Source organism: Balaenoptera musculus, chromosome 14 (genome assembly GCF_009873245.2).
Source record: "Balaenoptera musculus isolate JJ_BM4_2016_0621 chromosome 14, mBalMus1.pri.v3, whole genome shotgun sequence".
Lineage (NCBI taxonomy): Eukaryota > Metazoa > Chordata > Mammalia > Artiodactyla > Balaenopteridae > Balaenoptera > Balaenoptera musculus.
The window spans coordinates 62,418,364-62,438,818 of NC_045798.1; the positions used below are offsets into that span (position 1 = coordinate 62,418,364).

A 20,455-nucleotide genomic window follows, 5' to 3' on the forward strand; every position below is an offset into this window, starting at 1 on the left:
AAGAGAAAAATCATCACAAACATGTCATCTTGATTTTTTTTGGTTACACCTTTGAACTAAAAGATCAGTCAGCATAGTAAAAAAGAACCTTGGATGCAGAAGTTTAATTTTCCAAAGCTCACACCCCCTAACAGTGAAATTATAAAATGACAATAGGAAAAAGAATTGAAATCTTTAAAGAACCACTACACTGCCCCAGTTAGGTGTGAGCCCGAGTCGTCCCCAATCCCAGTCATAAAAGGTATCTTTGAATGCAACCCCCAACCCCCACCCTAAAATCTCCATAAATACTTTGGGTTACAAGTTTAAGGGCATTGTTAAGAACCAGGAAGATGTTGAATTATTATTAACTAAACAGAAAGATACTTAACAATTTAAGTCTACATTCCCTTTTCTTGTTCTGTCATCAGTGAAAATATAAAAAGTACTCAACAGCACAGGTAAAATACTCCTTCAGGAGCTTGAGGTTGCCTACCAAATTTCCCACCCAATCTTCCTTTACAGCCTGAAGAAATACATTCCCTAAGCCTCCCAGAGAAGAGCACTTTCCGAACGCTAACAAAAGAACAAGAAGAGGGCTTCCTTGGTGGTGCAGTGGTTAAGAATCCGCCTGCCAATGCAGGGGACATGGGTTCGAACCCTGGTCCGGGAAGATCCCACATGCCGCGGAGCAACTAAGCCCATGCGCCACAACTACTGAGCCTGCGCTCTAGAGCCCACAAGACACAACTACTGAGCCCACGCCACAACTACTGAAGCCCGCACGCCTAGAGCCCGTGCTCCGCAACAAGAGAAGCCACTGCAATGAGAAGCCTGCGCACAGCAACGAAGAGTAGTCCCCGCTCGCCACAACTAGAGAAAGCCTGCACGCAGCAACGAAGACCAAAGGTAGCCCTAAATAAATAAATAAAGTAAATAAATCTATTTATTAAAAAAAAAAAAAGTTGCTACTTTAAATGAACGAGGAGACACTCGAGGAGACTATGCATGCAGCTCTCTGGAAGAGGGGGGCTGGGGCTTCTGTTCACAAGTCAGAGAAGGCGAAGGCAGAGAAGAGCCCCCTGCAGCTCTCACCCACCAGCACTTGAGTGAGAAAAGACCCGGATGAGCCCATGAGCAGACCAGGTGGTCAGGGACACCCTGGAGGAAAAGCTCCCTGGTTTCAGTTTCCTCATCTGTACAACAGGGGTCATGTTCACGCCAAGCATACAAGACGGCTGAGAGGACTAGATGACTCGCTCAGAACAAAAGCTGGCAGATAGTTAGAGAGGGCTGAGTTCTCTTCCATTTTCCCTTTAAAATGTTTAAATATTTTGATCAAGAAGCTAACTAATAAGGCCTAGGGTAAAAAGGCAGAAAGATCTTAACAGTCAAAATGCCTTGATATTGCATCTTTGGAGACATATGATAGGTAGCAAACTCTTAATAATAATAAACTATTATGAACAAAAACTACCACCACTAAGACCTTAACATGTGCCTAGAACTGCCCTCAATGTTTTACGTGTCCTAGCTTGCTGAAACCTTACAACAGCCCTCTGAGGTAAGCCTGTTAACGTGAATGCGTACAGATGAGCAACTGAGGCCAGAGAGCTCAGGAAGCTTGCTCAGGGTCACACAGCCAGGAGGTGGCAGAGCTGGGATTAGAACCCAGGCAGGCTGGCTCAGAGCTCAGGCTCTTCACCAGTGCACAGTGTTTCGGAAGACAAGTCTGGCAATGACACACAATACGAAATGTACAAGGAAAAAGGACCAGAGGTAAGAGTGGCAATTAGGAGGAACTGCAGTAAATAGCCAGAAATAAAACAACAGAAACAAATGATCCAAGGAAAAAGGGAAGAATTTTCAGTGTGGAGCAATTTATCTTCACTTAGAGGATGCTCACTCTGCAAAACAGAACTAATTAGAGAAGATCCTAAACTCTGACGCAGCTAAAAGAATTTGCAGACCTCGCAAATGGTACTCAAAAATGTTAATGTTTTGAGAAAATGTTTCTTTGAAACTGACCCTCAAAGTGGTCCAAAGTGTGTGGACCCTCCAGTCTCTAGGGAACGGTTTTAATACATACCTGTTCACCAAATCCCCAATTTAGTCCTTCTAGGATAACACAGGCCAATTTATTCTTCACCGTTGTCAGGTTATAATTCAATAACCAATCCCGAATCACAGCTATCTCGGAGGCAGAAGGTCGCCAAAGATACAAAGGTAGTTCTTTAAACAAGTATAAAGAAACCTTATTTAAAAGAAAATGATAATAATTAAAATCAAGACTTAAGGACAATCCTGGATTACTACAATACCATATTATTAAAGTGCTTACAAAATTTTTCTCCAAAAGGAAGTGGGGTTTTGTTTTTTAGACAGTGAAATGAACAACCAAATCAAATGAATATTAAAACTAATGAACACCAAAAGCACATTTTGCAATCCTTTGTAAAGGTCAAGCTTTTTTTCATATGTAAACTGGTACACTTCCATTAAAAAAAATCACCATAATAAGATCCAAATTTAAAGTCATGATAAATCAGTGGAAAGTCATTCATTTCACAAAAAGACTTAGCACTTTAAATAATTATTTCTTCTATGTCATTTAAAAAATTATTTCTATTAGCTTCAAAGCATTCTAGGAAGAAGATACAAGGAGTGGATAGGGGTAAAGATGAAACAAGATCAACCAAGAGTTGGTATTTGTTGAAACTGGATGATAGGTACATAGCAATTCATTACACTGTTCTCTACTTTTTATATATTTGAAAGATTATATAATAAAAGCTTTTTAAAATCCTGTACAAAAAGTCCATAGCACCACTTTTAAATAACATATCCATGTGCAAATTAAGATAAATCTGGGTTCACTTAATACAGTTTGGTTTAAGTAAGCCTAATCAGAAGAGCAGTTCATAAATAATGTCTAGAATAGTGCTGTCCAATGGAAATCTAATGCAAGCCACACATGTAATTTTTATTTTTCTAATAGCCATTCTTAAAAGTCAAAAGAAACAGGTAAAATTAATTTTAACAATATGTATCATTCAATCCAGTATGTCCAAAATAGTATTCCAACATGTAGTCATCACAAAAGATTACTCAGATATATTATTCTTTTGTTCATACTAAGTCTTGGAAACCCAGTGAGTACTTTACACTTAGAGCACATCATAATTTCGATGAGCCACATTACAAGGGTCTATCGTCACATATGCCTGGTGGTTACTGTACTGGACAACTCAGCTCTAGAACATATAACCAAGCATTTTTCAGGTTCCTGCACTACTCCGAATTGGAGGCAAAACAAAATTTGAAAGAACGGGGAAAAAAATTTGAAAGACGAGTAGAACGAATGAATTTTAAAAAGACCCTTTCTTTCCTTTGCATGTGTAGTGTGTGTGTGCAGTTAGCTAAATTTTCATAAGGATTTGTTAATAAAGGTCTTGAATATGCTGAATAAAATGGTAAACTAGCAATCTAACAAATAGAAAAATACTTCTTTAGCCTGTAAGCATCTGACAAAAAGAACAAAATAATGGTACTAGAACAATGAGTATAGCAATAAGATCTGTCCAGAAAACCAACTATCACCAGCTACACAAAATAATGGTATAGCATATATCTACACATCAAGAATAAAAGTGAAGCTACCAAGAAAGATCTCAGGGACATTAAAAAGGGAACATTACAAAAACTCTTTGCCAGTAAATTCAACTAGTTAGATGAAATGGAAAAATCCCTTTAAAAACATAACTTAAATATATGTATATGTATAGCTGATTCACTTTGTTATAAAGCAGAAACTAACACACCACTGTACAGCAATTATACTCCAATAAAGATGTTTAAAAAAAAACAAACATAACTTAACAAAACTGACTCAGAAAAAAATAAAAATCTGTATCTGTTTAAAATTTTGAATTTGTTATCAAAACACAAAGAAAACCCTAGGCCCAGATGATTTCACTGGTAAACTCTATCAAACATTCAAGGAAGAATTATAGCAATCTTACAAAAATTCTTTCAAAAAACAGAAGAGGAGGAAATGCTTCCCAACTCGTGTTACAAGGCCAACATGACCCTAAAACCAAAACCTAACAAAGATATAACAAGAAAATAAAATTACAGATCAATATCTGTCATGAATATATATGCAAAAATCCTCAACAAAAAATCTTATCAAATTGAACCTAACAATACATAAAAAGAATAATATACCATGATCAAGTTGTTTTTATTTCAGGAAACAATGATGGTTCAACATGTGAAAACCAGTCAATGAAGTTCACCACATTAACAGAAAAAAGGATAAAAATCATATGACCACCTCAATGGATGAAGAAAAAACAAGTAAATACCCATTCATGAAAAAAAAAAAATTCAGCACACTGGAAGTAGAAATTTCTCAGCCTACCAGAGAGTATAAATGAAAAACCTACAGCTACCATTATACTAAATGGTGAACTTTGGAACCCTTTCTACTATGATAAGGAACAAGACAAGGATGTCCACTTTTACTAACTCTATTCCATATTGTAATGAAAAGCCTAGTGCAAAAAAAGAAATGATTAAAAAGAAAGAATCCTAATAAGAATTCCCAACAAAACAGAATTTAAAGAGTGTATTTTAAAATATATTTATGCTTTCACTGAAAGTCAGAAAATCACTAATTTTACCTGAAGAGGATGTTAGGAAGATGCATGAATTTCACTAACAAAAGTAGAATGTCCTCTGAAGTGAACCCATGTTTCAAATTATAAAAAAGACCAATAGGAAAATATGTTATCCATTGGCAGGTTGTCATCAAAACTTATCTTGTGTTCTTTACTTTGAGATGTCCCCAAAGGCTTGGTCCTTATCAACAACTATTCCTAACCCAGAGCAATATCCATACATCTACATACAGCACAAAGGACTGTTCCTCTCCTGCTGGGCCTCTAGAAAAAGTTACCTTCAGACACACCCCAGGTGTGTCAATAAAAATTTAGGTCCACAGCCACAGCTCATTCCCAGGCTCTGGAGCTAGGAGCTGATTTCAGACTAGCCCAAGGTCACAGCAAAAATATTCAAAGCCATCATATTCATCTGAAGGCAAGGGGGTTTGAATAAGTTCCTCCAAAAATGTCAGCAAGTTCACAGAACACAAAGGAACCATATATTTAAACAGAGAGTGGGGGCATCTTTTAAAAGATGTGCTCTAAAAAACATTATGGTTCTAATTTGTACACTTACTGTTAAGCATATTTCTGGGCACAATTTATTACTAAAAGTATTATGACCTAATTAAAAATGTAAGTGTGGCCAAACCCAGAAAAACACTTGTCAGATAAAGGTCATGAACTCAATCAAACTGAAAGAATCATATGACCCACTGTAGACTTCTTTGGAAATCAATCCATTAGATGATCACTAAAAAAGGAACTACCAAAAACTTGCTGTCTGCAAATGAAAACCCCTTCATCTCAATATAATTGTATCCCAGTGGGATACAATGTTTACTTAAATAGAAAAAGTACCATGTACTGCTGCTATGGAAAACAGTATGGTGCTTCCTCAAAAAATTAAAAATAGAATTAACATATGAACCAGCAATTCTACTTCTGAGTGCATACCCAAAAGAATTTAAAGCAGAGTCTCAAAGAGACATTTGTACACTCATGTTCATTGCAGCATAATTCAAATAGCCAAAAGATAGAAGCAACCCAAGTTCCATCAGCAGATGAATGGATAAACAAAATGTGGTATATACATACAATAGAATATTATTCAGGCTTAAAAAGGGAAGAAATTCTGACACGTGTTATAACATGCATGAACCTTGAGGTCATAATACTAAGTGAAATAAGCCATAAAGAAAGGAACAAATACTGTATGATTCCACTTCTATGAGGTACCTAGAGTAGTCAAACTCAAAGAGACAGAAAGTAGAGTACTGGCTGCCAGGAGCTGGGAGGGAATGGGGAGTTAGTTTTTAATGGGTACAGAGTTTCAGTTTTACAAGATGAAAGAGTTCTGTGGATGGATGGTGGTGATGGTAGGTAACAAAACAATGTGAGTGTACTTAATGCCACTTAACTGAAAAATGGTTAATACCGTGTGTTTCATGTTGTGTATAATTTACAATTAAATTTCGTTTAATGTAAAAAAATATATATATATATACTTTGCCAAGTAGAGCATGATATATCACGTATTCTTCATTTAGAAAAAAATATGTCTCATAAACCAATCTGTCACTGAATCTGCTCACTCATGAATGTGATGAAGTATTAGCAGTTATCAGTCATCTACCCTACAGGGGTGATGCAGTGACTATAAGATAGAGAGGCCCTGTGCAAACATAAGCCCAGAGAAAGACACTATAACTTTAAACATTCCTCCTGAAGTTATGACACATGACCACCTGCCATTAGAAAAATTCACTCATTACAGCCTTATTATAGATGATGAAGAAAATCTTCAGTAAGTGTATGTTTTTAAAAATGATACACCCATACAATACTACTTGGCCATGGATGAACCTGGAAAACATTATGCTAAGTGAAAGAAGCCAGTCACAAATGACCACATATTTTGTAATTCAATTTATATAAAATGTCCAGAATAGGTAAATCTATAGAGACAAAGTAGACTGTGGTTCCTCAGGGCTGGAAGGGATGGAAGTCTGACAGCTAAATGGTATGTGGTTTCTTTCTGAGGTGATGAAAATGTTCTAAAAATAACTGTGGTGATAGTTACACATATGTGTGAATATACTAAAAACCACTGACTTGTACACTTTAAAGAGATGAATTGTATGGTATGTGAATTATATCACAATAAAGCTGTTTTTAAAAACTACACAAAGATTACTAAAGGGATTGTGACAAATGACAGAACTAAACGATATACATCCAGCTCAACTTAAATTAGTTCTAATTTTGTTTTTGATTGATTTAAAACAAGACTTCTTTCTAAATCAGAGCTGTTTCTTCCAAGGAAAAAACATAAGAATTATGAAGGCAAAACAAAATTATGAAATAAAAACTATGAATTAACTATAAGCTATAATTAAAGTAAAAACCTGTTACTGAAGGAGGTGCGAAGGTCACTTTGAGGAGATTAAGAGAAACAACCCACAGTTATTTATAAGCAGCGGCCAACCCCAAGCAGGCACAGTGAACCTGAGACACAATAAATATTTTCTTCACCCTGTTGTGCCCGTGTGACTCAGTCATCCCAACGACCTTACTATTTTTCCCACTGCTCCAATACTCCAGGGTTTAAATGAACAACAACAACAACAAAAAAAAAAAAACGGAAACAAAACAAACAAAATCAGTGTTCTTACCATTCCAACCTGGTCAATGGTGTCTTGAACTCTATCCAGAAGGACAGAAATTATCTCAGGGTGAACAGCTGTGATGGCCCCTAAAAGCTCTCGACCAACCTTCGAAAAAGTTTCTCTGGTGGACAGGGTGACATAAGATACCTAAAGTGGGAGGGGGGGAAGATGGCATTTTTAATACCAATTTATCAGTAAAAAACCTTTCCATACTTTATTTAGGAGGTTTTCAAGTAAAGTAGAAAGAATCTCAGATGAAGCCTTGGCTCACACCATGTACAAAAAGATGTCAAAACTTCAGAGAGCACAACTTCAGAGAGCAGAGTGTCTGGAAGGTGGGGGAAGAGGGCATGGAGGAGAAAAGCAACTGTTTAACAATGACTTTAAGTGCTGGATTCAGAAAGCACTCCCAGAGTCCTCAGAGCAATTAAGTAATCCCTCTATATTAAAACTTTTCTAAATTTAAGGAAACCAATAACATGATGAAAATCAGAATGCATTTCATGGAAATATCTACTCTCTCCAAAAAAAAAAAAAATGAGATCCTCAATTACAAGAGCTTCTAAAATATCAATGTTTACCAACTCTTCTTAAACAATGGGTTCGAAATTACAGGTTACAATCCAATCATGCCAATGGCCAGCAGTTTTTGGTTTTTCTTAATACAATGGAAGAGAACAGAAAAATAAGAGAGTAGAATAAAACAGAACAGAAAAATATGAGAGGGCATCACAGTAAGATTAAGTATTGCTTCAATTTCACACATGTGTGTACACACACACACAGAGGATCAGAATGTAGTTTTTACTGTGAGAACTGGTCAAAACACTTGAAATATCACTCAAGAGCATAAATATTACTTTAGCAATGGATCTTGAGAATGCCATTCAACACATGTGAAAATATACATCCTCCTCTCAATTTTTACAGACAATGAAGACAGTTTGGAATTCCAGATCCATCTAGGCCTTAATCTCATGCATGGTTACAAAGTACAAGAATAGGAACAGCTTAATAGGATATTTGATCCTGGTAAAGAACTTTAGATTACCCAGTTCTGTCATTCTCAAACTGGAGTATCGAGGGGAATGATAATAAATCTTCAAATATAATTTTACTTAAATTTGGAGGAAATTCTTTTGCGAAGATAAACAGATAAATGACAGCCTACAGTGAAAATGTGTATTTAAAAAATATATATATATAAAACTCCAAATAATGTTTTGGCAACCATGTGAGTTATGTCCCTCAACTCATGGGGTCCAAAGTTCACTCTCTTCCACCATTAGAGATGGCTCAGCGAAAAAGTGAAGAAAGCAAGGATCTCATCCCAGCCTATCATTTTACAGATGAAGAAACTGAAGCCCAGAGAGGTAAGGTGTCTTTTCTGATGTGAGATAGACAATGAGCAGCAGAGCTAAAACAAAGCCAGATCGTTTAACTAGGTTCAGTACTAGTTCCACCATCTCATTTCAATTGGCTGGGAAGCCAGGTTTCCATGTTCCTCGCAGGGTCAGACGAGTGGAAATGAGGGGGGTGGGTCCGGGGCAGAGGGAGAGAAAAGTATAGAAACTACAAATGTCAGGCAGTGCCAGACTGTCTGTTCCTTACCAAAACTCATACATCAAATGACAAGAGATAGCAGGGGGAAATGGAATGGGTATGATTCATATTTTCAGTACTCCTTAGAGATGATCTCCTTCCACAAGTGCAGACAATACAAGATTGTCACATTTTTTTTAAAAGCAATCCCAAAAGAATCAATGGATGGACAATCCAAAAGAAAATGTTTTTAGCTGATTTCTAAAACTTAATATTCTAACCTCATATATCTCCAGAACAATAATTTTTATGAAGTCTTCATCCACATTGGTTCTTCTGGCCTGAGCCATCTGAGCAAAAGTAGTTAGAAGGCAAATCTCTTCCGAGCTATTCATGGAAGAAAGACACTTCTCAAAGTTCACAAAATGTTCTGGGTCTACAAGTTCAAGAAAATTAAAGTGGGGAGAGAATAAACATATATCACTTTAATTACTCCTCCAGAGAGAAAGAAGATATAAAATTAAAAGACATTAAGAAATATTTAAAGATACCAAACATCTTTGTTCCAGAATGGATTTCTATAGGCATCAGGAAGAAGGCTGGGCCAGATGACATTCCAACTCTAATATAATGTTGCCTCAGGAATATTTAACAAGCTTCTGTTTCCTCATCTGTCTCAAAAGTTTATTTAAGATCAGATGCCATGTGACTGGTGAAGTGCTTTGTCAACTGCAAAGCACTGTTACTATCACTATACAAGACATCCTCAACCGCACACTTGAAGCTACTTGGTAACTGTCAGCCAAATGAATGACAACCCTATTAATGGAAAACTGCTAAGACTAGCAAACTACTCAGTACCAACATGGCATTCCACACAAAAAATATTTGCTTATAAATGGAAATTCAGGGCAAGATATTAGCTATAATCATGACTGAAATAATGATGAATATGATTAACAATATCTATGTTTTGCCTATCCCTCAGAGAATGCTCTGTAAGCAATATTACATTTTGTCACTAGAGGGCAGTCTTGATTATCAGCTTTGCCATATGTGACAGAAAACTAAATGCTGCAAAGGCAAAGTTGTGTAGAGGGAAGAAAATAGTCTGTTTAAAAAATATATTCCCAATGGAACTTTCCACAGAAAGAAGGCAACAAGCCAACAATTCCTTTGATATGTTTACACATTTGAGAAATCAAAGGTAGTTCATCAAATTTCCAGTATTTTCAAAATAACTCCATGGGGCATTTACCAACCCAATTTTCATTTCCTATCCCCAAACTGGGTTTATAATAGAATTTACTATCCAGAGCATTTGAAGAATAATGGAAATTGGAATCATCATTCTAGTAAGTCAAACGACAAAGCAGTCTTAAATTTCAAAAAGATTACACATGAGTACAGAGTAAAACATTCTCTCTCAGTCCTTCTAAAAGCAAAAAGAATAAAGCCAGGAAGAGAAAAGGCACACAAGGTAGGAAAGGTGGATGCTGCGTCTTTGAGCTGTACCTTGGAGGCGCTTCTTACACTCGGCAGGCAGGAGGGCAGTACACAGCTTTTCCAGATTCCCGCTCCCCACCTGGTGCATGAGGTAGAAGAGCTTCCAGAGCATCTGAACAGACAGTGTCCCGAAGGGCATTTCCGACATAAACAGCCAAATGCCAAGTCTGCATGTTTTCAGAAAAGCAGGAATAATTTTATGTATCAGTCAACTTCACCATACTGAGAAAGTAGACAAAAAAATTCTTAAATTCTTAAATCACACTACAGCAATTTTTCTACCATGCTTCAGTCATAAACACCTAGAGAATGGATAACAATAACAGCAAATACACATAAAGCACTTAGTCTGTGCCAGGCACTGTTCTATCACCACATCATCTATTTATCAGCTCATTCCATCCTCACTATAACCAAGGCAAGCACTATTATTGACATTATCCCCAATTTACACATGAGGCTACTAGAACACACAGAGGGTAATAAGAGGCAGAATTGGGTGCTGAACCAAAGATCCTTTTAAGATCCGGGCAACAGAGAGGCTGCTTAGACTGGATGTATGTATGTGCCTGAGCATGCGCACAGGTACATGTGTACACACAGAGACACGTGCAGTTGGGGGCTGGGGGGAGAAGGGGAATCAAAAGCCCTCCGTGACTCCTCACTCATCACCAAATGAAGTTCAAACTCCTTCAAGCTCCAAGTTCAAAGGCTTCCACAAAATAGCTCAGACCCATATTCCCAACCACAGCCCTCTCTGCATTCATATAGACCACTCCTGGACAAGTCTGGAGAGAACTCCCCAACTCCAAGCTGCCATCCGTCCATTTGTGAACCCTCCCGTGATGTCCTCCTCAGCACTATTATGAAATTCTAACCATACTTGACTATGGCATTACCCTTTTATCAGTGTTTCTCACACCATAGTGGGCAGAAAAATCCCCTGAGACTTTGTGGAAAATGCAGAATCCTAAGGCCCCCCTAAGAGATTCTGAGTTTGCAGGTCATAGCTGGGGCCCAAGAATCTGCACTTTTTTACAGTCACCCCAGATGACTCAGACTCAAGTGGTCCTTAAACCGCACAGTGAGAAACATAAATGTGTAATTTATGTACACATACTAGTGTACAGCAATTTGAGAGTAGAAACCAAGTTTTTGCATAAACCAGTGTGTAACCCTGAATCTTTTTTTTTCATTATCCAGGACCTAAACCAGTATCTCAAAAACAATCAGTACTCAATAAATGCTTAATAATATTTTGTTATATGAATTTTATCTCAATAAAAAAATCTAAAAAAGAAAAACAGGGATGTACTCAAAACTGTTGCTGTATTTTGGGCAAAACTATAATTTAACCAATTATAAATAATGTTTATTAGGAAAAAAATAAATTAAATAGTGCATGCTTAACCCATGTCTGCGGCCCACCAGGCCACTAGTGGTCTGAACCACCACTGACCTCGACTCTGAAAAGCAACAGCTAGATAACTGAGCCAGAGTTAAAGAAACTTCTCTAAGTTCAAGTGGGTCAGGCTTCTCTCTTATTAAATAATTATCCCAACGCCTCACATGGGACTTGATGTTCTTGTATAAAGGATCCCAAAATAATGAGGCCTTAAAAGTAATGTCATAAGACAGTAAATATTTCCAGCTACAAAACTTCCTATATGGCAGACATGAAGTAAGTCTGGCTTAGGTCTTTGTTGTCTATCTTTTGGTTTGGGTTTGTTTTGTTTTAGGTTGGGGGAATAGCTACTGTCAGAAATTTCCACTGGAGTGCCAAATAAATTTAAATTTCATGGCTTTAAATACCTGGTTCTCATATGATGTATTTCTAAAATAAACTATACTCAAGAACAATAGCTCTCAGCATTTTCAAATTTAAAACAATTATCTGTGTGAATTACATATATAATATTACAGGAGGGGCTCACAACTCAGCGTATAGGACCTAGTAAGGAACCAGAGAATTTCCTCTAGAAAAGCTTTGCCTCTCAGCTAAACAAACACAAGATCGGGTGACAGGAGATCAGAGATGGAAGACTTTTCCCAAGCACCAGGCCAGCTTCAGTGAGCAGGTGCTAGTGCGTTGAACCCCTGGCAGAGTTCTGCACAGGATTTGGTACACCTTGTGAGACCACCAAATTATGGACAAGAATAATCTAAAGATAAATTTCTAAGCCCAAGTTCTCTTTATCTTAGACCTACACCTTCTGAGTGCCTAAGAGTAGTTTTAAGACTTAGAGTCCTGACCTTTCTCTAAATCAGCAGTTTTTCTGTTCCTCACCTGAAACTACACAAAAACAACCACCACCTACATTTGAGAAATCCTTTATGGTTTAAAAAGTATTTCCACATATGATTGCATTTCATCCTTATACCCATGAGGTCGATGGGTAGGATCGCCATCATCATCTCCACTTTATAGATGAACAAAGTGAGACCACAAATATTAAGTGACTTGCCCAAAATAACAGTCTTGGCAGACCAGTACTCGAACCCACTACACAACACACATAAATAAGGGGCTGATTCTTCCAATCCAAGAACATGGTATATTTTTCCATCTGTTTAGGTCATCTTTGATTTCTTTCATCAGCATTTTATAGTTTTCTGAGTACAAGTCTTTCATGTGAAAATGACTATACTACGCAAAGCAATCTACAGATTCAATGCAATCGCTATCAAACTACCAATGGCATTCTTCACAGGATTAAAACTAAAAATTTTACAATTTGTATGGAAACACAAAAGACCCCAAATAGCCAAAGCAATCTTGAGAAAGAAAAACAGAGCTGGAGGACTTCAAACTATACCACAAAGCTACTGTAATCAAGACAATATGGTACTGGCACAAAAACAGAAATATAGATCAATGGTACAGGATAGAAAGCCCAGAGATAAACCCACGCACATATGGTCACCTAATTTACGACAAAGGAGGCAAGAACATACAATGGAGAAAAGACAGCCTCTTCAATAAGTGGTGCTGGGAAAACTGGACAGCTACATGTAAAAGAATGAAATTAGAATACTACCTAACACCATACACAAAAATAAACTCCAAATGGATGAAAGATCTAAATGTAAGACCAGACACTATGAAACTCTTAGAGGAAAACACAGGAAAAACACTCTTTGACATAAACCATAGCAACATCCTTTTTGACCCACCTCCTAGAGTAACGGAAATAAAAACAAAAATAAACAAATGGGACTTAATGAAACTTAAAAGCTTTTGCACAGCAAAGGAAACCATAAACAAGAGGAAAAGGCAACCCTCAAAATGGGAGAAAATATCTGCAAATGAAACAACAAAGGGTTAATCTCCAAAATATACCAACAGCTCACAGAGCTCAATATCAAAAAAATAAACAATCCAGGCTTCCCCGGTGGCGCAGTGGTTGAGAATCTGCCTGCCAATGCAGGGGACACGGGTTCGAGCCCTGGTCTGGGAAGATCCCACATGCCGTGGAGCAACTAGGCCCGTGAGCCACAACTACTGAGCCTGCGCGTCTGGGGCCTGTGCTCCGCAACGAGAGGCCATGATAGTGAGAGGCCCGCACACCGCGATGAAGAGTGGCCCCCGCTTGCCACAACTAGAGAAAGCCCTCGCACAGAAACGAAGACCCAACACAGCCAAAAATAAATTAATTAATTAATTAATTTTTAAAAAAAACAACAAACAATCCAGTTAAAAAGTGGGCAGAAGACCTAAATAGACATTTCACCAAGGAAGATATACAGATGGCCAAGAGGCACATGAAAACATGCTCAACATCACTAATTATTAGAGAAATGCAAATCAAAACTACAGTGAAAAACTACTACCTCATGCCAGTCAAAATGGCCAGTATCAAAAAATCTAGAAACAATAAATGCTGGAAAGGGTGTGGTGAAAAGGGAACCCTCCTGCACTGTGGGTGGGAATGTAAATCGATACAGCCACTATGGAGAACAGTATGGAGGTGCCTTAAAAAACTAAAAATAGAACTACCATATGACCCAGCAATCCCACTACTGGGCATATACCCTGAGAAAACCATAATTCAAAACCAGACATGTACCACAATGTTCATTGCAGCTCTATTTACAATAGCCAGGACATGGAATCAACCTAAGTGTCCATCGACAGATGAATGGATAAAGAAGATGTGGCACATATATACAATGGAATATTACTCAGCCATAAAAAGAAATGAAATTGAGTTATTTGTAGTGAGGTGGGTGGACCTAGAGTCTGTCATACAGAGTGCAGTAAGTCAGAAAGAGAAAAACAAATACCATATGCTAACGCATATATATGGAATCTAAAAAAAAAAAAAAAATTGCTACTGATGAACCTAGTTGCAGGGCAGGAATAAAGAGGTGGACATAGAGAATGGACTTGAGGACATGGGGTGGGAGGGCAAAGCTGGGGCGAAGTGAGAGTAGTATCGACATATATACACTATCGAATGTAAAACAGTTGGCTGGTGGGAAGCAGCCGCATAGCACAGGGAGATCGGTTCCGTGCTTTGCGATGACCTAGAGGGGTGGGATAGGGAGGATGGGAGGGAGGCTCAAGAGGGAGGGGATATGGGGACATGTGTATGCACATGGCTGATTCACTCTGGTGCACAACAGAAACTAACAGAGTACTGTGAAGCAATCATACTCCAATAAAGATCTATTAAAGATGCAAAAAAGATAAATAAAAATAAGGGGCTGAGACTATGAGGCCCATGGCAAGAGTGTCAACAGCTCAGAAGGCAGCAGAAGTAGGGGGTGGGGGGTGGGCAGCAGTTGATGAGTGGAGCCGGGTGGGGCGGGAGGCCACTCATCTCCTCTCGGAGGGCACAGTGCTGCAGCAGAACCTGCTCCCACACTTGGCCAGGAGCTCAGGGAAGATAGTGCAGGGTGAGCTGCCATGCCCCCACCTCTGCTTCAAATGAATCCTAGGCTGTAAGCAGCAGCAAAGACGGCATGATCAGAACACAGCCAAGACAGGGGACCCGGACCCAAGATAGTCCTAGACCTTGAAACCCACAGAGTGAGACAACTTGCACAATGTACTGAGTGCCTACTCTGCCTCACTGGGGGCACTAGAGTTGGGCGTGAAATACAATTCATCCCCTGGTCAAAGTTACCTCAAAAGTTCAGGAGAAACTGAAAGAAACCTGAAAGAGAGATCATTTCAGGCAATACTACACAAAAGGAAACTAAAGCCCAAGAATTAAGCCAAGATAAGAAATAGATGAAATACATTGACACTATTGTAAGAGTTCTATTTCAGTCAATGACTTTCACTCCAATCTTTCTTACTAGCCAGGGAGCTATTTCTCAACAATTATCATCATACTTCTTACCTTTTGGCTTTCAGCACATGTAGTACAGCTCTCAAAAAGAGCTCATCAAACTCAACCTGTAGTTTCTCCACAGAGTAGGGCTGCAGGGCCAATCCCGAGCCTTGGTTGTGGCTCACATACTGGGCCCAGTGGTCACTCACATAACCAAGGATCATCCTGAGAGTGAGGAAAGACAATGCAGCACTTGGCATGAAGGCACTCAGCACCAGCATCTTTACATTACATTTGCAGCATTACTTTATTCAACACGTATTTACTGAGCACTCACTATCTTCTAGGCTCTAAAGGGGACGCAATGGAGGGAAAAAACCCTACCCTCATGGAGCTTACATTTAGTGGAGGGCAAACAGACAATAAACCAAGTAAAGTAAAATATGCAGTCTGTCACATGGTTATAAATGACTCTGAGAAAAATCAGTAGGAGAGGGAAATGAAGTTTCCCTGGAGTGTGGCGGAGGAGGGGCCTCACTGAAGAGGGACACGTGAGTAAAGACTGGACGCAGTCTCAGGACTACCTAAGGGAAGGACATCCAGGTAGAAGAAGCAACCAGTGCGAAGGCTCCGAGGGGCGGTCGGTATGTTGGAGGAACAGCAAGGCAGCCAACGTGCTAAGGCAAAGTAAGTGAGGGAGAGAATGGCTGAAGAGGAAATCGAAAAAGTGACAGGAAACCAGACCGTGAAGGGTCCTGTAGGCCACTGTGAACACTCTGGCTTTTACTCGGAATGAGACTGGGAGCAACAGGGTCTGAGCAGAGGGGTGATATGAGCTGAGTCGTGATTTACAAGAAACACTGGTGGCTGTTCTGAGAATAAGCTGGGGGTGGGGTGCGCAAGGGAGCAAGGGCAAAAGCAGGAAAACAAGTCAGGTGGCTGTTGTGATAATCGGTGAGAAATAGCTAAAGATGAACTATGGTGGTAGCAGTGAACATGGTGAGAAGAGGCTGGATTCTAGAAATAGCATGTTTCATTGATTCAAAGGATGCACACCTTTCACGCTTTAATCTCTACAACTGGAATGTCATTAAAATTGATGACATGTCGTCATTTGGCAGCATTTTTTCTTTCTTAGTGGTGCACAAAATATACCTTAGGTTTGATGAAAGATGGTGTTTTGAAGGTAGAGATGACAGAACTGACCATCAGACTGGGTGTGAGGTGTAAAAAGGAAAGCCAGGGATGATGCCAGTGCTCTGGCCCGAGCAACTGGAAGAATAAAGTTGCCACTTACTGAGACTGAGAAGACTGTGAGAGGAGCAGTTTGAGAGGTGGGGAAAGAGGGCCCATTTGGGGATTATTAAACTATAATGATCATGAGTCAGCCAAGCGGAGGTGCTGAGTGGGCAGCTGGATATACAAGCTTACAAGAAAGGTAGAGGCTGGAAATAGATCTCAGAATTTTAACTGTATTTAGATGATATTTAAAGACATTAGAATAGATGGAATCCCAAGAAGCAAGTTTGGATAAAGAGGTCCAGGGATGAAGCCCTGAGGCATTCCAACATTAAGAAGTCTGGGAGGTGAGAATGAAACAACCAAGGAGGCAGAAAATGAACAGCCAGTGAAACTGAGGAGAAACCAGGAGAACGTGGTATCCTGGAAGTCAAGCAAAGAAAATGCTTTAAGGGAAAGTGACCAACCAAGACAAAGTCTGCTGTGTGAACTGTGTGAGAGGTAAAGCAAGATGACGACTGAGAGGTGGCCATTGGATTAGTTAGAAGCACAAAGTTCATTAGCAACCTTCATTCTTCAGAGCTATTTGGGTAGTGCTGGGGGCGAAAGCCTGACTGTGAAGAGTTCAAGAATTTCAGGGCATCCTCTATCATTTACCTGGCTTTATGAAGTTGAAGGATACGTATCTAAAATAATTAAAGTCAATTATGTTTTGGAAACAAAAGTATGGGAGTGGGAGAAGTTTTACAGTTTTTTGGAAGTTTTCTTTCAAGGTAAGGGAGGTTGGAAGAAATAGCAGTGTATTTATATACACTGTAAAGACAGAAAAATTGATGATACAGAAAAGAGGATACAAAATTAATTCAATGAAAAGCAGTGCATTTCTCAGAATTTACTCATATTTGATAGTAAAAACATAAACCTACCTTTCATGCAAATAAATGATAATGCTTTCCCAATTCAAATACAGTGGCCACTGATGAAATCTTTATAATTTTCTTTAAATGGTATTTTATAGAAATTACAATTACAGTAAATAAGAGAGAAAACAGAGAAATAATAATGCAAAAGAGCTACTGCCAATTTTCCACAGCTACACGACAATTCCCAGGCAAAAGCTAGGAGGTAGAAGAGAGTAAAGGAAGGGGAAAGACCCTGTATTTTCTTTGACCCCTTCTCTCTGGCCAAGTTCAACCCAGCAGCTGCTCTGAGGATCTTGACTCCAAGAACAACTGTCTAGCAAACCAGTTTGAGATTTGAGATAATTAACCAAATATTCTGACTGGAAGTATTTATTTTAAATTCCCAAGAGGTAGATGGGGAAGAAAAAAAATTCTTACTTTTATGAGAAATAAGACCTGAACTATATACCACTACAATGCCCATCATCCCAATTATACAGTGTCTGTGACTGACCAGGGTGAAAGTTAACAGAAACAGACGAACCAAGAGCAGTATTACCTGATCATATAACCAATTCGCTTGACAAACTGCCTATAGCGTGCTCTATTGAAGGTTTCTAACCCCACAGCCAGAAGTTCCACTAAGGAGTTAGCAAAGGCAAAAATTTTCATCATCTCTTGAGGTATTGTTGTTTCAGGTAAATAATCACCTAGAAGTTAATCAAAGAAAAGGAAAAAAATTATAATTACTATGGAAAAACACTGAAAGATATGGATGTCAGTATATTAATGAGGAAAGAAAGCCAAGATAGAGAATCCCCATTGCTCTGGCTCCTATGTCAATATAAAATGGGAAACTTGAGACAAAGTGCAAAATTAAAACCATTTATTAAAGCTGGGCTATGTGCAAGCTGGTCAACCTTATGCATGTAAGCACCAGGGAGGAAACTACAGTCACAAGAGAAAGGAAGGAAGCCTCGCCACGGTGACGCAATCATCTCTGTATAGTACAGCCAGGCATGGGGAACCCGAATCCGGAGCCCGCACAAGACAAGACTTGATGCTAAGTTCCTGTGTTTGAGCTTGCCCCCACCACATTTTACATATGACAAAAGGAATTAGTCTACCTTTTGCTTTAAACCCAAGAAGATGTTGAAAGAGCTCATGAAATGGGAACTGTGATAGAAGAATAACCAAGTCATCTTCATTAAGGAGAATCCAACTAGTCTCAGGGTCTTCATCCTAAGGGAAAAGATGCAGAATCATATCAGCTGATTTGACCAGATGACACCATGGTCTAGAGTTACAGGAGCTGAATTACCACAGGTCTCAGTGGTACACGTGTGGTATTCTCATGAGTCCTCGTGGACTTCTCCTCCAGGACAGAGATTTATACTGTCAGTTCTATTAGATGACCTGTAAATCCCTTAAAATTGCAAGCACAATTTTATGTGTATCTGAGTCATATCCATTCTTCAGTGGCTGAAACCGCTCTCAATTAAATTTCCATCCCAAAGAAGATGAAAAATAATTCCTCTAAAATAGGGATCTTACTATAAATCTCAGTGATTTGACAACATCAATTAAAGAACCATTCACTAAGAGTCCAAGTTATTTTATCTACAAGCCTCTTCTTGCCCCAAAATTAAGGCCTACTGCCACACTTAACTGACTTACCAAGAAGCAATTAGCATTTGCTATGGATAACCAAAGTTCTGTTGTCAATTAGTGTTGCTGAAAACAGGATAAAAATAACAGTGGTCATACACAGGGATCACATAGGGGAAATAGCTGGAGTTTTTTGTTTGATACAGAGCACTAAAGTCTCTTTAGAAACCAAATTGATTTGTGTCCTAAGACACGCTACATTCAAAAGGGAATACTGTAAAAAGATGCAGAGATTCTGAAGAATTATCACCTCAGTTTCAACGAGGGAGTAATGCAATTCATTCATAATTTCCTGAAGCCACTCATTTTTACCCTCTTACATGTCCTAAATGGCTAGCAAACAAGAGCCTCAGAAATTCTCCCTAGAGCAGTCCTCAGCTCCAGCTGTACATCAGAATCAACCACGGAGGCTTTTAAACATTTGGATGTCTGGGTGTGGGCCAGGGCAAGGTTTTTAAGTTGCCCAGGTGTTTCTAATATACAGCCGGTGTCAAGAAACCACTGACATGGACGATTCACAGTGCCTTCCGCCCATGGCCTTTTCTGAGTCAACGGCAGAAACTCCCAGCATTCCCTCCCCAGGCTCTTGAATCCACTCAACATCCAGTGAGTGCTAACCAGGAGCCAGGCACAATTTCAGAGTCCTTAACGATTACCTGCCTTTAGGATTAAACGCAGGAAACCTACCAGAAAAAAAGACTTCTCTCTTAGGAGAAACCAGTCTTGGAAGAAAAAAAAAAACCTGCTCCATCACAATCTTTAAAAGACCCATTTGGGACTTCCCTGGCAGCCCAGGGGTTAAGACTCGGCACTTCCAACGCAGTGATGCAGAGGACATAGGTTCAATCTTTGGTCGGGGAACTAAGATCCCACATGCCGTGCGGCGAGGCCAAAAAAAATAAAAATACCAATTTGCACCAGCTCCTGAGAAGCTGTCTCCAGATGACTGTTCAATCTCTAGCAAAGAAGTCTGCATGGCCACATCATTTACCATCATCTCACCACCT

General features: G+C 39.0%; 1 protein-coding gene across 2 annotated transcripts in view; it reads right to left on the minus strand.

Annotated features, from left to right (window-relative positions):
* The window catches only part of EPG5 (ectopic P-granules autophagy protein 5 homolog), a 123,808-nt gene that overhangs the window by 81,142 nt on the left and 22,211 nt on the right, over positions 1–20,455 (minus strand). For both annotated transcript variants that reach the window (XM_036874785.1, XM_036874784.1), the window contains exons 8-14: positions 18,908–19,022; positions 18,340–18,490; positions 15,709–15,864; positions 10,370–10,527; positions 9,136–9,290; positions 7,319–7,459; positions 2,069–2,233 (exon numbers count right to left, since the gene is read on the minus strand). In XM_036874785.1, the coding sequence (XP_036730680.1) occupies positions 2,069–2,233; positions 7,319–7,459; positions 9,136–9,290; positions 10,370–10,527; positions 15,709–15,864; positions 18,340–18,490; positions 18,908–19,022 (1,041 nt within the window). The remainder of the gene's footprint in view (positions 1–2,068; positions 2,234–7,318; positions 7,460–9,135; positions 9,291–10,369; positions 10,528–15,708; positions 15,865–18,339; positions 18,491–18,907; positions 19,023–20,455) is intronic.